Here is a 23,070-nt window from a genome sequence, read left to right on the forward strand (position 1 = left end):
TATGCAAAACACACTGCTGTGAATTGTTAGTGTGTCTGTGTGTTTTGACAGGGTGAACACCAGGCTTCCTCTCTGGAATGGTGATAACTTCTCCCCTGTGTACACAACCAGGGATACATTATTGAAAGGGCCTGGGTTGCAACGTCTTTGTTGCTGTTTACATCCTGTTTCCGTTGCTATTTTCGAGTCCCCATCTCGACTCGACTAGCCTAAATCAGGTCTTTACAGGAAGCTGACCTTAACAAGGTTGAAAATGACCCTCACTTTTGAAACAACAATAACTATGACCAAAGTTCTACAAACTATGAACACAGGAAGTGCATTACAAATCGCCTCTTCAGAAGCAACTTAAAAAAAGACGATCCAACCAAACACTACTATGGACAGGATACATAAACTATAGCAGTCAACTGAACACATGAGCCCAGCCAGGAGAAGTCTGATATCGAACTTCATCTAATCTAAACGTCCGTTTAGACCAAAGCACGGTTCCTGGAAGCCCCGGAAGAGTACTGACGGTGGTTGAAACATCACCATCATACACAGCAGCCTGACCCTATGGTAACACACAGACAGGAAGTGATTAAGTGCAACGCTACAACGTGTTATGGGTCAAAGGTCATACGACTTCCGCCTTCCAGCCTGGCACTAGCAACCGATTAAGTGGCCCGGGAAGGGGGAAGAAATCACCATACATCAAAATGCCATAAGCGCTTCAGTGTGTGTGTGTGTGTGTGTGTGTGTGTGTGTGTGTGTGTGTGAGAGAGAGAGAGTGTGTCACAGGGGTTGTCAATGGCGACAGAAGGAGCAGTGTTGTTAACCTGTTGGGGCTAGGGGGCAGTATTTTCACGGCTGGATAAAAAAAACGTACCCGATTTAATCTGGTTACTAATCCTACCCAGTAACTAGAATATGCATATACTTATTATATATGGATAGAAAACACCCTAAAGTTTCTAAAACTGTTTGAATGGTGTCTGTGAGTATAACAGAACTCATTTGGCAGGCAAAACCCTGAGACATTTTCTGACAGGAAGTGGATACCTGATGTGTTGAATTACCTTTAAGCCTATGCCATTGAAACACACAGGGGCTGATTAATGTTTTGGCACTTCCTATTGCTTCCACTAGATGTCACCAGCCTTTACAAAGTGTTTTGAATCTTCTACTATGAGATCTGACCGAACAAGAGCCTTGGAACGGTGATGGCCGATTAGACTCTGGCGCGAGGTCATGTTGGGTACCCTCGTTCCAAAACGTTTTAAAAGAGAATGCATTCGTCCACCTTGAATATTATTCATGTTCTGGTTAAAAAGGCCCTAATGATTTATGCTATACAACGTTTGACATGTTTGAACGAACGTAAATATATTTTTTCCCCTCGTTCATGACGAGAAGTCCGGCTGGCTTAGATCATGTGCTAACAACACGGATCTTTTTGGATATAAATGATGAGCTTTTTTGAACAAAACTACATTCGTTATGGACCTGGGATTCCGGGAAGTGACATCTGATGAAGAGAATCAAAGGTAATGGATTATTTACATAGTATTTTCGATTTTAGATCTCTCCAACATGGCCGTTTGTCTGTATAGCAAAGCATATTTTTCTGGGCGCAGTGCTCAGATTATTGCAAAGTGTGATTTCCCAGTAAGGTTATTTTTAAATCTGGCAAGTTGATTGCGTTCAAGAGATGTAAATCTATAATTCTTTAAATGACAATATAATATTTTACCAATGTTTTCTAATTTTAATTATTTAATTTGTGGTGCTGACTTGACTGCCGGTTATTGGAGGGAAACGATTTCCTCAACATCAATGCCATAGTAAAACGCTTTTTGGATATAAATATGAACTTGATAGAACTAAAAATGCATGCATTGTCTAACATAATGTCCTAGGAGTGTCATCTGATGGAGATTGTAAAAGGTTAGTGCATCATTTTAGCTGGTTTTATGGTTTTGGTGACCCTGTCTTTGAATTGACAAAACATTACACACAGCTATTGTCAATGTACTCTCCTAACATAATCTAACTTTATGCTTTCGCCGTAAAACCTTTTTGAAATCGGACAACGTGGTTAGATTAAGGAGATGTTTATCTTTCAAAGGGTGTAAGATAGTTGTATGTTTGAAAAATGTGAATTTTGACATTTATTTGGTTTCAAATTTGCTGCTCTTGAAATGCACCTGCTGTTGATAGGGTGCACCACGGGTGGCACGCTAGCGTCCCACATAGCCCCAAGAAGTTAAGGTACAACACAAATCATTTGAAAGGGGAGCCTGTCAAAAAGGCTGTTGTTGATTTTTGGAGACAAGGACAAGAGGGAGGTGTGGCTGAGGTTTCACAGAGCATGGCTTTAGGTGAGAAAAGAATGGGGACACAGATGCACGCACTGGCAGTCAAACACACTCAAACTCACATAGTCAAACTATCTGCGTGCTAGAATGTTTGGATCAAATAAAAACCGCACAGAGCTCAAGTTAGTCGTCGCAAAAGACGAGAATGTCAACGAGAATGTATTTTGTGACGACTTTTGACCTCCATTTGGTCCACAAGTACTTCCGTTGTCGTGTGACTCCGTTAATCATTGAATCAGTTTGACTTTCTTTACAAGTCATCTACTCCTTTAGGAAAACAGAATCCATAAAGGTTTCTATACACTGCTATGCTTTTAAAGAATGGGTGAAATATGGCTTCTATAGAACCTGGTCGAGTCGAACTCGACCGTTTGAATGGAAAGATGTTTTCATTTCACTCAAAGCTATAGACTGCATTTCTCGTCAAACAGAAGTATATGGCTTTCTCATGTTCACCACAGCTAGAACAAAGCAAATCCATTCAGTCCAGAACTAAGGCGTTTTTGCTATGTTCGCCCTGACCAGGACACTAAATCAACCAACCCATCCCTCTAAAGGGATAAATCCAAAGTGAAAGTGTGTCCCCACTGTATTTACCGTGGTCAAAACCCACAGTTCATCCAGCCCATCCCTTTAAATCATTGTTGTGCTTGTGCACTCAGCACGCTGTATTGTGAGTTGCTCTCGCCATCACATCAGTGGTTTGTGGAGACAGGGAGGAGACAGGGAGGAGACACGGTGGAGACAGGGAGGAGACAGGGAGGAGACAGGGAGGAGACAGGGAGGAGACAGGGTGGAGACAGGGAGGAGACAGGGTGGAGACAGGGAGGAGACAGGTCCTCACAAGGCACTCTGTTAATGACCTTCACAGTCAGTGGACCTGACACTGTCAAAAAGCGGCAGAAAAGTGACCCAAATCCAACCTGGATGCGCTCCCAGTTCTGACTGGGGGAGAAACAAACAACTTGTGACAAACATTCCAACAAGCCTGACATTAAAGCCCTTCCATTCGCTGAGGCTGAGAGAGAGAAAGAGAGAAAGAGAGGTAGAGAGCGAGAGATGAAATGAAGAAGTAATGAGTGTGAAATAAGAAGCCTTAGGATTTGAGAGCCTGAAGTTCAAATTCAATAGCGTCGACTTCTCCTGTCTATAAAAACATGTCCCTTAGGTGGTGAACTTCATAGAAGTGGAAGGGAAAAACAAACTCCCCCGGTCAAACATCAAATACCAATTTCACATATATATTTGCTTAAGGACCCCGTGTAAATCCAGACCTTATTAAGACGAGAACTACGTCAATGTCGAGCTGGTTTCAAACAGCTCTGAGGGGAGAACAACTGTTCTGTCTTCTGAAAGAATATTTGTCCAATTTCTCTCAGTAGAGAAAGGTTGTCGTTTTCTGTTAGCAAACTGAGCTACTGCTTGACAATAACCCTCCATACAGCAAACTGTAGACTCTTCTTAACAAGCTGTAGAATACATATGCCTGCTGTTCTCTGTTCTCATAGTCGAAACCAGCGCTGTTGTCTTTGAGCGGCTTGGAGAGTAGGAGAAAATCTGAATCACTGGCTTGAACCCAACCACAGAGGATGGATCACAGACTCATGGCTGCTTTCGCCTTTGAAAATCCCTCCTCAGTGGATGAGCTACCAAACCAAACAGCATATTGGATAAAGAGCGTGAGAGAGAGAGAGCATGAGAGAGAGAGAGTGAGAGAGCGCGAGAGAGAGAGCGAGCTCGAGAGAGAGCGAGAGAGCGAGAGAGAGAGCGAGAGAGATGCAAATGAGACTCTGCGTGCGCAAGAGTAAATGTCCATAGGGAGACATGAGGAAACAAGAATCTGGGCCATCCTATCAGACAACAACATAACACCACCTGACTGGTATAACAAGGCGTTTGGTCTCCAGAGGACTACAGTAGCTGCCTTGTATTCCACTGTACAGAATAGACTTTCAGCTGTGGGCCATTCTGCCTTGACCATCAACATTCCCACCACATCCTTAAGGGCGTATCTGTTGACCAAATAAAATGACTTCCTCCTAAAGCTGCCCATTGCGAGACCAACCCGGGGATGAAGAAAGTAACACTGATATTTCTAAACTCTTTCAAAAAGCTAAAGAGTTGTAATTTGAGAGAGTTTTAAACTCGAGAGGTAAAACCGCCACAAAGAGCATCCCAAAACCTCAAACCCATACATCGATCGGCCTCCACCACTGCAGTAGTGTATTATGTGGAAGAGAAATGACAAGTACACCCTCAGCCCTGGGAAGGCCACGTTCTTCCACAACAGACAGGGTAGTGTAGATGAGCCCCCAGTTGTTGCCCTGTCTCTTTCTGTTGGGGATTAAAGGAACTTTCCTAGGCTGTGTGTGTTCTTTCATCCCTCGTTCAGTGCAATTAGAAAATGACACTCTGCAGGGCGTGTGTGTGTGTGTGTGTGTGCGCCACTCCACGGGCGGTCTGTGTGTGTGCGCGCAACGTGGTGGGCCAAACACTAAGACAACACATATCCCTCTGCCAGTCAACGTTCTCCCTCCACTTTACGGGAACACATTGCCACAGAGTAGCCTTTTAGCTTGCAAAAAGCACCACAATGACGTCCTGTCCCTCCTTTCATCAGAATCAGCATTATCAAACGGACCAATCGTTGGCTGTAGGCCTTGGCTGGAGGTGTTTGTTAGCAGTACAGTGGACGCGCTCAGACACAAGCTCTCACACACACACACATATATAGAACAGCCAGGTCACTCAAGATCCACTTCGAAATCAGACATCAGTCCAGGTTCCCAGGATGTCGGGAGATGCCTTCAAAATTGGCCACTAGAGGCAACGGTGAGCACTATTACCATCAAGTCTGCTTGAGCGTTGTGAACGGTGGTGGTGGCTGATGGGCTATCCCAAACCTTAACAATTCGGAATTAATGGCTAAACTTAACCATAGAGTTGTTTTTGTTTTAACCCTATCCCAAACCTGAACTCTTAACCTCTTAACTTAACCATTTGGAATTAATGCCTAAACTTAACCAGCCGCAAGGCCCTGCCGATAGCAGCTCAGCAACTCAGGCTGTCCGAAACACGTCAAAATTTGACATTTGAAGCAACTTCAAAATTTGACGTTTGGACAAACATTGTCAAACGCCGGAATCTGAAGTCAAATTGGTCAAACCATGAGATCTTGTTGCACAGAAAGACAGAGACGCGCACACACACACACACACACACACACACACACACACACACACACACACACACACACACTGCATAATCTCCCTCCCTCGTGGCGGCGAGTAGCGCTGTCAATCATACCAGTGACAATTATGGCCAGGGACCCGTGCTCACCTTCAGGAAATGAGAAAGAATAACGGAGCGAGTGAAAAGAACGACGGAAGAGAAAAAGAGAGCGAAAAAGGGCAGACAGTAGGGCCAAAGAGACTGGGAAATAAACCCATGTTCAGTGAAAAACCCACAGTCTGTCTGATTATACTGAAGTAGCAGCAGCAGGAGCAGCAGGAGCAGCAGCAGTAGCAGGAGCAGCAGCAGCAGCAGGAGCAGCAGCAGCAGCAGCAGCAGCAGGAGCAGCAGGAGCAGTAGCAGGAGCAGTAGCAGGAGCAGTAGCAGGAGCAGCAGCAGCAGCAGCAGCAGGAGGAGCAGCAGCAGCAGCAGCAGGAGCAGCAGGAGCAGTAGCAGGAGCAGTAGCAGGAGCAGTAGCAGGAGCAGCAGCAGCAGCAGCAGCAGCAGCAGGAGCAGCAGCAGCAGCAGCAGGAGCAGCAGCAGCAGGAGCAGCAGCAGCCAAGCCAGGCTTATAATTGCATCTCAGTAGCTAGACTGTTGACTTTCTTTTCATCCCCATGACACACATGCATGTTTGGTATGGGGGTGTTCTGTGCTCTAACAGGTGTCTTTATTCCCATGGGAACTACCTCTCTGACCTCCCATCATCCTCCAGGTGTTCTCTCTTTCTTTCGCTCTCACCAACATTATCCTTTGTCTCTGACTATATTCTCTCTGTCTGTCTCTCCGTCAGTCTCTGTCTTTCAACCGCTCTCTCAATCTCTTTGCCCTGCCACACCTCTACGCCCACTTCCACATTCTTAATGCAAACTTGTTTCCGTTTCCCTCCACCAGGCCAGAAACGGTGGATCCACCCCCACACACAGCCAGATAACCTGCCCTGCCCTCTGATACCATGTAATTGACCAGCTAACAAAACATGTGCATTGTCTAGCCCTGGGTTGTCTGGCAAATAGGGCAGGCAACTACTTGCATCATTCCAATACCATGGTTGGATTATAACAATATACAGAAAAAAACAGACGTTTGAAGGTCCAACAACTGAAGAGTTAGACTTTAAAGCCTGTGGAGAGAAAAAGAATAAAACTAGCCTCCAAACGTCAGGACAAGAAAACAAAACAAGATCAGTTAAAAGGTAAGATCAAGAGATAAAAACAAGTTCTATTGAAGAGTTAGTCTTACTTTAAAGTCCATGTATAGAAAATACAGCTACCCACATCTATTCAAAAATATTTGACATTGACCTTCAACGGTTAGGAGGGAAAAAAACAAGAGTGCAAAGAGACTGCTGCCACAAAGAGATCAGCACTGGCTTCCAACCATCAATTACCCATCAAAGAAAACCTTTAAGAGCGGTGCAAAGGCATTCAGGGTCTGAGAGTTGAGAAAGAAAGAAAGAAAGAAAGAAAGAAAGAAAGAAAGAAAGAAAGAAAGAAAGTGGTAGAGAGAAAGAGGTAGAGTTGAGAAAGAGGAGAGAGCAATGTTCACTCACCTTAGATTGAGGGTCAGCTGATCGTCCTTTGACCTTAGCAGGTCGCTAACGGAGAACGTAGCGCTGCCCAGGAAACTGCTCTGTGGACAGAGAACAAAGACAGCAGTCAGGCTAGTAGCATACATCAAGTCAGTTAACAGCCAATCATTAGCATGATGATAGCATTCAAGTCATCTTACAGCTAATTAGCATTAGTATTGAAATCCGAATGGACATTTACTGATACTGCTGGCGCCCTATAGGTGAGTGTATTACGCTCCTGCCAAGAGGTCGACCTTTATGGCACAGGTGGTAGTGTGCTTTACCCTCAGAGTTGCGGGTTCAAGCTGCACTCTGACTGCCCTGCCTACATTGCTACAAAATCAACAATTTATTCAAAGCACACCGGAGTAGGCTGCAATATATCAAATACCTTTCCTGTGGCTTTTGGATGCACAGAAACAGGTGAAACGCTGGAAAGACACATTAGGAAAAAAACGTTTGCGAACCCACCCAACAGCAAACTCAATCTCTGCCTTGCTGTAAAGCCTCTCCAATTAAAAAGGGACAATCTGCAGTTACTACATCCATTAAATGAGTGATATATACCCATTGATTCTGGAAGAATATAACTTCTAAACGCCTCATGAGCTTAGTTTAGCTGTTGTACCCCATCAGAACCCAGAATATAAGCTTGTTTTACTCTATTCTCTCGTGGACAGACTACCAATATATCTCTGGTAGATCTATCATGACAGAACGGGAAGAGTGAGATACCAAGCAGCATTAGTTCGGTGTTTGGGTTTTTCGTCACTTGTTATTTGGACAAATTTCCGGGTTTTAGCATCTTTTAAATCTGGTAAGGGGAGGGGATATTCGGCCCACAGACTTGTCAGTAACTTGCAAAGAGCTCCTCGTTCTAGCATCTCTTCATCTTAACACGTATGGACCCAGAACTTAACTGAGCAGCTGACCACTTACATGAGACTTTAGTTTGTAAAACAAAGTAAACGTAAACAACCACCATTTGAGAGTGGTTACATTTCTCCAGCCGCATCCCTCAGCTTTTACCAAAACAGGGGCGGGGATCTACTGTGCTATTGTTTCAACATTGCCCCTTTAAAAACCCCACTGTTCTAAAACAAGACCAGGCCTAGGCTTTCTACTCCATTTATACAGAGAACATCCCCAGTCAAAGGGGTTCCTGACCAAGCAAGCTCACGGACGCACACACACTGCTGAGGACACCTAGGTGCTGCAGGCTTGATGTGAATGGGGGGGAGGGGGGTCAGTGCAGAAGAACTGGGTCACGGTGAGTGAGGTACGGAACGAGCCCATCAATAACGGAGAGATATGGACTACACACACACACGTATGTGCATACACACTGACATGCACCTCATCCCTATCTCTCTCTCGCTCTCTCTCTCACACACACACACACACAGTGTCCCGTCTGCCTGACACACACTGTTTGCCTAACAGACACTCACTCTCTTTGTTACATTAGAGCAGGTGGGCACCGAGCTCACCATGCCAAGAAATGCTCTACTACACACACACACACACACACACACACACACACACACACACACACACACACACACACAAAGACAGAGTCTGAGTTAAGACAAAAACAAAGGCCAACCCCCTCGATAATTCATCCACAATTAATTAACAACTCTATTCTTATGTAGATAATGAGGCTAACTGTGTGTGTCTTTTTCACTGTCTCAGATCCTGTGATATTGGGACTCTACTTGTCTGTCATTCAAGGCCTTTGTTCTAAACGCTGAACCTTTTCTGCTGAGCCTTTAGTTTAGCATTTAGTCTCAATGCTCTCAATTACAAACAGACTGGAACATGTCAGAGAAAAGTACAGAGAAAATACATCTAAGACATCTGTTCATCTCATAGTTCTACTAAGACATCTGTTCATCTCATAGTTCTACTAAGACATCTGTTCATCTCATAGTTCTACTAAGACATCTGTTCATCTCATAGTTCTACTAAGACATCTGTTCATCTCATAGTTCTACTAAGACATCTGTTCATCTCATAGTTCTACTAAGATATCTGTTCATCTCATAGTTCTACTAAGACATCTGTTCATCTCATAGTTCTACTAAGACATCTGTTCATCTCATAGTTCTACTAAGACATCTGTTCATCTCATAGTTCTACTAAGACATCTGTTCATCTCATAGTTCTACTAAGACATCTGTTCATCTCAGTTCTACTAAGACATCTGTTCATCTCATAGTTCTACTAAGTCATCTGTTCATCTCAGTTCTACTAAGTCATCTGTTCATCTCATAGTTCTACTAAGACATCTGTTCATCTCATAGTTCTACTAAGTCATCTGTTCATCTCATAGTTCTACTAAGACATCTGTTCATCTCAGTTCTACTAAGTCATCTGTTCATCTCATAGTTCTACTAAGACATCTGTTCATCTCATAGTTCTACTAAGACATCTGTTCATCTCATAGTTCTACTAAGACATCTGTTCATCTCATAGTTCTACTAAGTCATCTGTTCATCTCAGTTCTACTAAGACATCTGTTCATCTCATAGTTCTACTAAGACATCTGTTCATCTCAGTTCTACTAAGACATCTGTTCATCTCATAGTTCTACTAAGACATCTGTTCATCTCAGTTCTACTAAGACATCTGTTCATCTCAGTTCTCTAAGACATCTGTTCATCTCAGTTCTACTAAGACATCTGTTCATCTCAGTTCTACTAAGTCATCTGTTCATCTCATAGTTCTACTAAGACATCTGTTCCTCTCAGTTCTACTAAGACATCTGTTCATCTCATAGTTCTACTAAGACATCTGTTCATCTCATAGTTCTACTAAGACATCTGTTCCTCTCAGTTCTACTAAGACATCTGTTCATCTCATAGTTCAATTAAGCAAAATCGTTCAATATCTCCTAGAGTGATTCACAATGCTAGCAAATAAAATCTACTTGCATATACATATTTCAGGGTTTTTGTCCGAGAGAATGTCATGTTGACTGCCTGTGAGCATTTAACGATCTGTATTATTCTCTTAAATGTTCTTACATATCCATTCATGCATATTGAACTATTAAATAATAAACATTTTAGTCATTTACCAGACACTCTTATCCAGATCCTTGATATTACCTTCTTAAAACAATTCCATATAGCTTAGTAGAGGGTTTTTAAGACAATAGTGTTAAAATGTTCATGGACATTACACAGGGCACATACTGTATCAGTAACCCCTCATTCGATTGGACCCTGTCGTCATGGAGGCAGGAGTTCCTCCTCTGTCATTGGCACTTGTCCTCTGTCACACGGCAGGGTTCTAATGACAGGGTCAAATGTCATATGATATCCCCAGGTGGATAAGCGTGTGTGGACAGGAAGAGACAAATACAGAGAAAGAGCGAGAGAGAGAGCGCGAGTGGAGAGAATGCCCCCAGAGCTGCCATTCCTACTATAGCGCGCCACGGGACAAGCTCAGGACAGCTCTTAGCCAGCCACGCTGACCCTGTATATGGTTCCTAGTTTGGATGTAATGAGATATCGATTTGGGTTGACATCAACTTTTGTTCAAGTCTTGCATTTTGTTATCTCCCTCCCTCCCTCCCTCCCACTTGAGTGCATTCTCTCTCTCCCCCTACAACTCCCTCCCTCCCTCCCTCGTGTATAATTTGACTGCATTCACTCTCCCCCTACAACTCTCTCCCCCTACCACCCTCTCCCTCACTCTCCCCCCACAACTCTCCCTCACCCCCTACAAGTCTCCATCTCTCTCCCTCCCCCTATAACTCTCTCTATCATTCTCTCCCCATCACTCTCGCTCTCCTTCATCTTGTCCCACCCCTCGCCCTGAGCAGTCCCCCTGTATCTGATAAAAAAGGGCACATCCTGTCTGCTGACCTTTGATCCATTATTTACCCCCAGAGCCTTTTCCTGAAAAACACACACACACACACACACACACACACACACACACACACACACACACACACACACACACACACACACACACACACACACACACACACACACACACACACACACACACACACACACAGCCCTGTGGGCTCCTAACAGCCATACACTGAACCATTCTTCTAACACAGCACCCTGCTACACAGATACCCGACACAAGGCCAAAGACCTGTGGAGAATGTTTGCATCCCAAATGGCATCCTTTTCCCTAGTGCACTATTTTTGACCGGGACCAATAGGGCTCGGGTCAAAAGTAGTGTACTAAATAGGGCACAGGGTGCCATTTGGGACACATGCACATACATTACAGATGACTGTTCCAACAGGGGGGAGAACACAGCACTCTCAAATGGCTGCACAGTGCACACCAGTCACTAATAAGAGCTGGAATAGGGGGTTTCTCAGAAAAACAGCTTGAGGTTGGCCATTATAATATCCCTATGCACTCTTTGCGTCCCAAAAGGCACCCTGTTCCCGATATAGTGCACTACTTTTGACCAGAGCACTATCAAAAGTAATGCACTGTATAGGGAATAGGGTTCCTTTTGGGATGTAATGAAGCTCCAGGGAGCTGGAATCTAACACAGGATCAAAGAAAATAAGAAGAGACGAAGAGGGACAGGGAGACAAATGATGGTCTTCATTCATTCTCTTCCAGCATCATGGAGGACTGATTATGATGCTCTCACTCCGATCGCTCTCGCTCTCTTTCTCTCTCGCTCCCTTTCTCTCGACATCTCTCCTCACTCTTTGCCCCACTCATGTTCAGGGGTAGAAAGAAACTTTAGATCTATGCTCTCCTTTGCTGTCTTTTAAAAAGGAACACGGCAGATCACCCATCACACAGCACTCTTGCTAACACACACAAGTGTGTGCATGCGCGCGCTCACACACACACTCTCCTATAAAGAATAAACCAACACACTCGCAAAACAACCCCCCACTTCTATAAAAACTGCATCACACACTCTGCCCCCCCCCCCCAGCAGCAAACACACACATCACACCCACAGATCCCGCCCACAGATCCCGCCCACAGATCCCGCCCACTCCTTCGTCAACAGAAAGTAGCATTGCAAACAGTTTGTCTAGCCCACAACGCAACATAACAAACATGGGCAGGTCAAGGTAGTGTTTGGAGTGCTGAAGGCCAGCGCTTCCCCTCTATTACATAGCTGGGCTAAATGGTCTTCCTCCAGTACCCTAGTTCTATTGAACCTCCTATACTGGGGGTGACAGTGCATTACCAAATGGGAGAATAACTGTGTGTGGGTCCTGTATGCATTTGGTATACAGATGTATGTGTGTTGTGGGTGGATAGTTGTCCTCTGGTGCTCTCCATTAGTGCAGGGATTAGTCATAATCATACAACACATGTATTGTATTGTAAACTGCACAAAGGCTACACACACACACAAACACTATCAAGCAGGCACAAATGTAATCAAAAACTATACTAACTATTTGACACACACACACACACACACACACACACACACACACACACACACACACACACACACACACACACACACACACACACACACACACACACAGTAAAGCTAAGAGGAGGAAGCCACTTACATTCCCCCAGTATTGTGGCCAGTCTTCCCCAGACAGAGACAGAGCTGGGCTACAGAGAGGGTTGAGTAGTCCCTCTACTCACTGTTCTCCGGAGTATTCTCCCTTCATATCCTCCGTATACACAGTCTCCTGTAGTCCGCGTAACGCTATATCCGCGCCCCTTTCCCCGCTCCCCTCTGGTGCATACCAGCAGGTAAACACACACACCCACTCACGAGCAGCACACACACACACACACTCACACAGCGGCAGCGAAAACTGTCTGAGGACTGACTGAAAGGAAAGAGAGTGACTGCCGCAACCGCTGCTGCTGTGGGCTGCTGCTTGGCGGCTGGCGTGACCAGCGAGAAGGAAGGAGGGAGGGAGAGGGGGAGGAGGAAGAGCGAGCGAGAGAGGCAAGTGGAGAGAAAATGAGAGCATGCAAGAGAGAAGGAGAGAGATTCTGAGAGTCTGACGGTGTGGAAGAGAGAGGAAGAAAGCAAAACAATCATAGTTAGAGAGAGAGGAAAGAGAGAGAGAGGAGAGAGGGCAAAGGAAAGAGAGGAGAGAGAGAGAGAGGAGAAAGAGAGAGATAGGGGAAAGAGAGAGAGAGGGGAAAGAGAGAGGAAAGAGAAAGAGAGAGGAAAGAGAGAGGAAAGAGAGAGAGAGGGGAAAGAGAGAGAGGAAAGAGAGAGAGGAAAGAGAGAGAGGGGAAAGAGAGAGAGAGGGGAAAGAGAGAGAGAGGGGAAAGAGAGAGAGAGGGGAAAGAGAGAGAGGAAAGAGAGAGAGAGAGAGAGAGAGAGGGGGAAGAGAGAGAGAGAGAGAGGGGAAAGAGATGGAGGGGAAAGAGAGAGCATTCACAGTCAGTCCACTGACACAACTATCAGATCACAGCAAAATCACACTCTTCTTGAACAGAGCTTTGCTCAATCATGAGGCATCAAAGCCAACGGAGCTGAATAATATTAAGAAATGCTATAGATGGAAGGAGAGTAGTGTGGAAATCTACCAAAAAACTCATTCAATCCCTTCAACAATTTCCTGGACAAAATGTTTCACTGTAATAGTGAAGGTGTAAACTTGGCAGTAGAAAACCTAAACAGTTTATTTGACCTCTCAGCTTTCCTATCAAATCTAAAAATTCAGACAACCTAAGAAAATTAACAACAATGACAAGTGGTTTGATGAAGAACCTGTCCAACCAAAAACATAGAGACCCAGAAAACCTGAGCCTACAGTTTCACTATGGTGAATCACTAATACAGAAATACACTACGGAAAAAGAAGGAACAGCTCGTCAGACACCAGCTCAATGTAATTGAAGAATCCATAGACTCTAACCACTTCTGGGATAATTGGAAACACTAAACAAACAACAACACAAAGAATTATCTATTCAAAATGGAGATATGTGGATAAACCACTTCTCCAGTCTTTTTGGCTCTTTAACAAAGAACAAACAGAAAAAACATATACTGTACACGATCAAATACAAATCCTAGAATCAACTATTAAAGACTACCAGAACCCACTGGATTCTCCAATTACATTGAATGAACTACAGGACAAAATACAAACCCTCCAACCCAAAAATACCTGTGGTGTTGATGGTATCCTCAATGAAATGATCAAATACACAGACCACAAATTCCAATTGGCTATACTTAAACTCTTTAACATCATCCTCAGCTCTGGCGTCTTCCCCAATATTTGTAACCAAGGACTGATCACCCCCATCCCCAAAATAACTACTGTGGGATATGTGTCAACAGCAACCTTGGGAAAATTCTCTGCATTATCATTAACAGCAGACTTGTACATTTCTTCAGCGAAAACAATGTATTGAGCAAATGTCAAATTGGCTTTGTACCAAATTACCATACAACAGACCACGTATTCACCCTGCGCACCCTAATTAACAAACAAACAAACCAAAACAAATCAAAGGCAAAGTCTTCTGATGCTTTGTTGATTTAAAAAAAGCTTTTGACGCATTTTGGCATTAGGGTCTGCTACACAAATGCATGAAAAGTGGTGAAAAACATACGACATTATAAAATCCATGTACACAAACAACAAGTGTGCTGTTAAAATTGGCAAAAAACACACATTTCTTTCCTCAGGACCAGAGGATGAGACAGGGATGCCGCTTAAGCCCCACCCTCTTCAACATATATATCAAAGAATTGGCGAGGGCACTAGAACAGTCTGCAGCACCTGGCCTCACCCTACTAGAATCTGAAGTCAAATGTCTACTGTTTGCTGATGATCTGGTGCTTCTGTTCCCAACCAAGGAGGGCCTACAGCAGTACCTAGATCTTCTGCACAGATTCTGTCAGACCTGGGCCCTGACAGTAAATCTCAGTATGACAAAAACAAGGGTGTTCCAAAAAAAGGTCCAGTTCCCAGGACCACGAATACAAATTCCATCTAGACACCATTGCCCTAGAGCACACAAAAAAACTATACATACCTCGGCCTAAACATCAGCCCCACAGGTAACTTTCAGATCGTTCACATCTTTGTGGGAGACAAGGCAAGAAGGGCTATCAAAAGGAACATAAAATGTGACATACCAATTAGGATCTGGCAAAAAATACTTGAATCAGTCATAGAACCCATTGCCCTTCATGGTTGTGAGGTCTGGGGTCCACTCACCAACCAAGAATTCACAAAATGGGTCAAACACCAAATTGAGAGACTGCATGCAGAATTCTGCAAAAATATCCTCCATGTACAACGTAAAACACCAAATAATGCATGCAGAGCAGAATTAGGCCGATACCCGCTAATTATCAAAATCCAGAAAAGAGCCGTTAAATTCTTCAACCACCTAAAAGGAAGCGATTCCCAAACCTTCCATAACAAAGCCATCACCTACAGAGAAATAAACCTGGAGAAGAGTCCCCTAAGCAAGCTGGTCCTGGGGCTCTGTTCACAAACACAAACACACCCCACAGAGCCCCAGGACAGCAACACAATTAGACCCAACTAAATCATGAGAAAACAAAAAGATAATTAGTTGACACATTGGAAAGAATTCACCAAAAAACTGAGCAAACTAGAATGCTACTGGGCCCTAAACAGAGAGTACACAGTGGCAGAATACCTGATCACTGTGACTGACCCAAAATGAAGGAAATCTTTGACTATGTACAGACTCAGTGCACATGGCCTTGCTTTGGCAATGTAAACATATTTTTCCCGTGACAAGGTAAAAATCTGTCGCCTGCCCATGAGCAAGGCAGTTAACCCACTGTTCCCCAGGCGCCGAAGACGTGGACGTCGAGAGAGAGAGAGAGAGAGAGACGCTCAAGTCACACCTCTCATTGACAGCTCATGACTCAGAGAGCTGAAGGGGGAATCATGTATTATGGCTGCTGGAATTAACATGAGAGCCTGGTGACACGGCAAGGGGTATAACCAAGAGTGGTGTATAGTGGTGCTCACACTCACACAAACTCACGTTCTGAAACAACATCCATACGAATGACACAAAGCTTCTGTTGACATCACTTATGACTAATGCAAGACTCACCCAGAAAATACACAAAGAAAACACTTTCACAGACACACCCAACATCACAGACAGACAGAGCTGCACAGACACACCCAACATCACAGGCAGACAGAGCTGCACAGACACACCCAACATCACAGACAGACAGACAGAGCTGCACAGACACACCCAACATCACAGGCAGACAGAGCTGTACAGACACACCCAACATCACAGACAGACAGAGCTGTACAGACACACCCAACATCACAGGCAGACAGAGCTGTACAGACACACCCAACATCACAGACAGACAGAGCTGTACAGACACACCCAACATCACAGACAGACAGAGCTGTACAGACACACCCAACATCACAGGCAGACAGAGCTGTACAGACACACCCAACATCACAGACAGACAGAGCTGTACAGACACACCCAACATCACAGGCAGACAGAGCTGTACAGACACACCCAACATCACAGACAGACAGAGCTGCACAGCACAGACACACCCAACATCACAGACAGACAGAGCTGCACAGCACAGGCACACTCAGAGTCACAGACAGGCAGACACCATTACACTGTAGACAGAGACACAAACACCCCAACGCACACATGTTCTGCAACAACATACATCCACACTGAGCTCAAGGACAGCGAGCTTGAGTCTGTTGCCTGATCTGAGCTCAGGCCTGGCGTGGATTAAACAGGTTTAATGTGCCATGTTACCATGGGAGACAGTAATACCAGCAGAAAGAAAAAACACACACAGCTTATCAACACTCACAGGTACACATATCGTAGACAAACACACACACACACACACACCTATGCTGGCCAAATGAGTCAACTAGGGCAGCTTTTAAAATAGACAGCTCCAACACTGGGTCATAGAAAGGTCATCCTGAAACCACAAAAAGGGAAACTTTTCCACTACCATCAACTTGTATGGACTGTATACTGATCTCACTGGTTTTACAGAGCCTTTTAAAGGAACTCAATGGACTGTGTTGAATATCGGCTGGAATCACTGTGATTAAAAAACATACACACACTTGCTCACACCTAAACACCTTCGTACTGTACATAAACTGGTACTGTTTGCACAATGTTTCTTTTCACCTGTACACACACACACACACACACACACACACACACACACACACACACACACACACACACACACACACACACACCCTGGAGGAGGGGTGTCATGCTTGAGCGAGCCCATCGTTTCCCTCCCTCTTTGCACGGCTTGTCCTCCCTTCCCCTTTGATCCAAAATAACAGGTCAGCCATCAGACTAAGCTCCCCTTTCCCAGCCCCTCCACCGTCCCCATCGCCACGGTTACAGTGCTACAGCGGAGCGTGAATGACAACATAGCATCAACAGTCTTCGTTCTCAGTAGTGTACTGTGTCTGTTTCTGCAGTGTCAGGCTGTTTAATGACCGGGAGTTCTGACCAAACGATCAGGTATCATTTTCTTTTCACCACATATTTACCTATCCATTTTTCAATTCATATTTGTATCCGTTATGAAAACCCAATTCTGAAGCCCATCAAGGGCCGCAGCGGCAACTTGGAATACAATTTATAATCATTCCATTGATTCTGCCATCACATACAAATACAGTTGATCTATGAATTCATATTGTGTCTGATTTAGAAAAAGAGAAAGAATGAAGCCTTTCATATTTAACATAACAGTTATCGGCCGTTACATGGGATAAACAGGCTGCTAATAATAGTGTAGACTATCGTTACTCCCAGACTCCCACTGAGCAGTCTGCCTTCAAACGATTAAATAAGAATTCCTTCAATTGAAGAAGAAAACGGTCTCGTTTCAAAACGCTAGTTGATCAAAACTCTGCCAATCACAAAGTAACTGGAGACGTGAGTTACTGGGTCAGTGACAGCAACCATGAAAGACAACGGTCACTGAGAGAGATATGCAAATACAGTTGAAGTCAGAAGTTTGCATACATTTAGGTTGGAGTCATTAAAACTCGTTTTTCAACCACTCCACAAATGTCTTGTTAACAAACTATAGTTTTGGCAAGTCAGTTAGGGCATCTACTTTGTGCATGACACAAGTAATTTGTCCTTTAGAAGCTTCTGATAGGCTAACTGACATCATTTGAGTCAATTGGAGGTGTACCTGTGGATGCATTTCAAGGCCTACCTTCAAACTCAGTGCCTCTTTGCTTGACATCATGGGAAAATCTAAAGAAATCAGCCAAGACCTCAGAAAAAAATTGTAACCTCCACAGGTCTGGTTCATCTTTGGGAGGAATTTCTAACGCCTGAAGGTACCATGTTCATCTGTACAAACAATAGTATGCAAGTATAAACACCATGGGACCACGCAGCCGTCATACCGCTCAGGAAGGAGTCGCCTTCTGTCTCCTAGAGGTGAACGTACTTTGGTGCGATAAATTGCAAATCAATCCCAGAACAACAGCAAAGGACTTTGTGAAGATGAGGACGGAAAATTATGTGGATAAATTGAAGCAACATCTCAAGACATCAGTCAGGAAGTTAACCTGTTAGGGCTAGGGGGCAGTATTTGCACGGCTGGATAAAAAAATGTACCCAATTTAATCTGGTTACTAATCCTACCCAGTAACTAGAATATGCATATACTTATTATATATGGATAGAAAACACCCTAAAGTTTCTAAAACTGTTTGAATGGTGTCTGTGAGTATAACAGAACTCATTTGGCAGGCAAAACCCTGAGACAGATTCTGACAGGAAGTGGATACCTGATGTGTTGTATTACCTTTAAGCCTATGCCATTGAAAAACACAGGGGCTGAGGAATATTTTGGCACTTCCTATTGCTTCCACTAGATGTCACCAGCCTTTACAAAGTGGTTTGAGTCTTCTGGAGGGAGATCTGACCGAACAAGAGCCATGGAACGATGATGGCCCATTAGACACCTGGCGCGCGAGTTCATGTTGGGTACCCTCGTTCCAATACGTTATAAAAGAGAATGCATTCGTCCACCTTGAATATTATTCATGTTCTGGTTAAAAAGGCCCTAATGATTTATGCTATACAACGTTTGACATGTTTGAACGAACGTAAATATATTTTTTCCCTCGTTCATGAAGTGAAGTCCGGCGGGCTTAGATCATGTGCTAACAAGACGGAGATTTTTGGACATAAATGATGAGCTTTTTTGAACAAAACTACATTCGTTATGGACCTGTGATACCTGGAAGTGACATCTGATGAAGAGAATCAAAGGTAATGGATTATTTACATAGTATTTTCGATTTTAGATCTCCCCAACATGGCGGCTAGTCTGTATCGCAACGCGTATTTTTCTGGGCGCAGTGCTCAGATTATTGCAAAGTGTGATTTCCCAGTAAGGTTATTTTTAAATCTGGCAAGTTGATTGCGTTCAAGAGATGTAAATCTATAATTCTTTAAATGACAATATAATATTTTACCAATGTTTTCTAATTTTAATTATTTAATTTGTGGTGCTGACTTGAATGCCGGTTATTGGAGGGAAACGATTTCCTGAACATCAACGCCACAGTAAAACGCTGTTTTTGGATATAAATATGAACTTGATAGAACAAAAAATGCATGCATTGTCTAACACAATGTCCTAGGAGTGTCATCTGTTGGAGATTGTAAAAGGTTAGTGCATAATTTTAGCTGATTTTATGGTTTTGGTGACGCCTGTCTTTGAATTGGCACAACATTACACACAACTCTTGTAAATGTACTGTCCTAACATACTCTAAATTTATGCTTTCGCCGTAAAACCTTTTTGAAATCGTAAAACGTGGTTAGATTAAGGAGATGTTTATCTTTCAAAGGGTGTAAAATAGTTGTATGTTTGAAAAATTTGAATTTTGACATTTATTTGGATTCAAATTTGCCGCTCTTGAAATGCACCTGCTGTTGATGGAGTGCACCACGGGTGGGACGCTTGCGTCCCACCTAGCCCATAGAGGTTAAAGCTTAGTCGCAAATGGGTCTTCCAAATGGACAAATGACCCAAAGCATACTTCCAAAGTTGTGGCAAAATGGCTTAAGGACAACAAATTCAAGCTATTGGAGTGGCCATCCCAAGGCCCTGACCTCAATACTATAGAAAATGTGTGGGCAGAACTGAAAAAGCGTGTGCGAACAAGGAGGCCTACAAACCTGACTCAGTTACACCAGCTCTGTCAGGAGGAATGGGCCAAAATTCACCCAACTTATTGTGGGAAGCTTGTGGAAAGCTACGTGAAACGTTTGACCCAAGTTAAACAATTTAAAGGCAATGCTACCAAATACTAGTTGAGTGTATGTAAACTTCTGACCCACTGGGAATGTGATGAAAGAAAGAAATAAAAGCTGAAATAAATCATTCTTGCTACTATTATTCTGACATTTCACATTCTTAAAATAAAGTAGTGGTCCTAAGACAGGGAATCTTCACTAGGATTAAATGTCAGGAATTGTGAAAAACTGAGTTCAAATGTATTTGGCTAAGGTTTACGTAAACTTCCGACTTCAACTGTATCCCATCAACTAACGCTCAAGTGATTCAGCGAAAAGCTTAAATTGTATGTTTGTTAGAATTAAATGTATGTTTGGGGGGAAACTGCCCATGCTTACACCACAGCCATCTTCAGAAACATATATTTAAAGCCCATGCTTAGACCACAGCCATCTTCAGAAACATATCTTTAAAGCCCATGCTTAGACCACAGCCATCTTCAGAAACATATCTTTAAAGCCCATGCTTAGACCACAGCCATCTTCAGAAACATATCTTTAAAGCCCATGCTTAGACCACAGCCATCTTCAGAAACATATCTTTAAAGCCCATGCTTAGACCACAGCCATCTTCAGAAACATATCTTTAAAGCCCATGCTTAGACCACAGCCATCTTCAGAAACATATCTTTAAAGCCCATGCTTAGACCACAGCCATCTTCAGAAACATATCTTTAAAGCCCATGCTTAGACCACAGCCATCTTCAGAAACATATCTTTAAAGCCCATGCTTAGACCACAGCCATCTTCAGAAACATATCTTTAAAGCCAGAAAAGCCACTATGACCACATACCCATATATTCTCCCCATTCTGTGTCTATTACAGCAATGCATTAAACATTAACCAATCAAATGTCATGATGTTGTGTTATTACCAATGCATTCTGGGTGTTGATTACCTGACAGCTTGTGTTTAGGAGCCGAGTGTACAGAAAAACATCCAAAAAGGCAAAAGCATCATGTTTGACTAACAAACCATCAATGACAGAGAGAAGCAGATGGACCCATAGAAAATCATAGGCTACCACTCTCCTCAATGCACAAGAGACTCATATCATCTGCCTTAACCAAACACAACGGAGAATCTTGGCACCAGGTGGAATATGCTTTTGCTCCGAGGCTCCAGTTCCGCAGGCAGAGCCAGAGCCAGAGACAGACAGAGAGAAAGTTACCCCTAGGTACACTGCGGAAAATAAATAACCTACCAGCATATATTGTGATTAATGACGCTCTTTTTTTAGGATCCCTTCAACGGCAGTTAGGGAGTAGATCCATGGTGTTGGAGGTATAGGAGAAAGAGAGGCTAGCTGCCGAAGCACACCGAGGTCAATACTACAGAATGATTGTTCTCTGTGGAGGACTGTTCTAGCAAGTGAAACTGAGCTACAGGCTACATTTTCACAATAAGTCAGGTGAGCTGTAGGAACGGACGGGATCTGTCCAGACAGATTACAACTGTGCAAACACACGTGCTCCTGCATATACAGTACGCACACAGCAATAGACACACACACACACACACTAATAATCACACACATTCCACAGCCTGTCCACACATGCCCTGAACCAAGACACCTATCCCCCCATGCTGTCACCCATCCCTCCCTCCCTCCCTCCCTCCCTCCCTCCCTCCACCTTCTCTTACCTCAGTCCTTCTTCTGCCATGGAAACAAGGGCAGTAAGCACGGGCCATGTTCATGTGGCTGAGTCCTGACCTCTCAGACACACATGTAGGGTCGCAGGCCAACTTGTGCAACCTACAGAGTCACACCAAGCAGACTGTGCAACCTACAGAGTCACACCAAGCAGACTGTGCAACCTACAGAGTCACACCAAGCAGACTGTGAAACCTACAGAGTCACACCAAGCAGACTGCAACCTACAGAGTCACACCAAGCAGACTGCAACCTACAGAGTCACACCAAGCAGACTGTGCAACCTACAGAGTCACACCAAGCAGACTGTGAAACTTACAGAGTCACACCAAGCAGACTGTGCAACCCACAGAGTCACACCAAGCAGACTGTGCAACCTACAGAGTCACACCAAGCAGACTGTGCAACCTACAGAGTCACACCAAGCAGACTGTGAAACCTACAGAGTCACACCAAGCAGACTGCAACCTACAGAGTCACACCAAGCAGACTGTGAAACGTAGAGTCACACCAAGCAGACTGTGCAACCTACAGAGTCACACCAAGCAGACTGTGCAACCTACAGAGTCACACCAAGCAGACTGTGCAACCTACAGAGTCACACCAAGCAGACTGTGAAACCTACAGTCACACCAAGCAGACTGTGAAACCTACAGAGTCACACCAAGCAGACTGTGCAACCCACAGAGTCACACCAAGCAGACTGTGCAACCTACAGAGTCACACCAAGCAGACTGTGCGTATCCAAGATTCCCTTTAGAATCCCTTACACCTTTCAGGTGAGCTGGAAGCACAGTAGAGTTGCCAGTAGACCGTACTTCAGTCCAAATCAATTCCTGTCTTACTAGTAGAGCTCCAGGGGGTTGAAACGTGAGAAACAGGCTGAGCTCTTGGTAACCGCAGCCCGCCTTAGGTGCTCTGTGTGGGGGCGAAAGCACCTCTAGA

General features: G+C 44.1%; 1 protein-coding gene across 8 annotated transcripts in view; it reads right to left on the reverse strand.

Moving 5' to 3' along the window:
• Positions 1 to 23,070, reverse strand: part of inpp4b (inositol polyphosphate-4-phosphatase type II B) — a 253,535-nt gene that overhangs the window by 102,641 nt on the left and 127,824 nt on the right. For 5 of the 8 annotated variants that reach the window (XM_045716544.1, XM_045716543.1, XM_045716550.1 and 2 more), the window contains one exon: positions 7,144 to 7,223. In XM_045716544.1, the coding sequence (XP_045572500.1) occupies positions 7,144 to 7,223 (80 nt within the window). Of the gene's footprint in view, positions 1 to 7,143; positions 7,224 to 12,698; positions 13,025 to 21,675; positions 21,907 to 22,115; positions 22,135 to 23,070 lie in introns of those variants that run through there. The other 3 variants (XM_045716547.1, XM_045716548.1, XM_045716549.1) reach the window with 3 other exon arrangements.

This window comes from Salmo salar, chromosome ssa04, assembly GCF_905237065.1.
Source record: "Salmo salar chromosome ssa04, Ssal_v3.1, whole genome shotgun sequence".
Taxonomy (NCBI): Eukaryota; Metazoa; Chordata; class Actinopteri; order Salmoniformes; family Salmonidae; genus Salmo; species Salmo salar.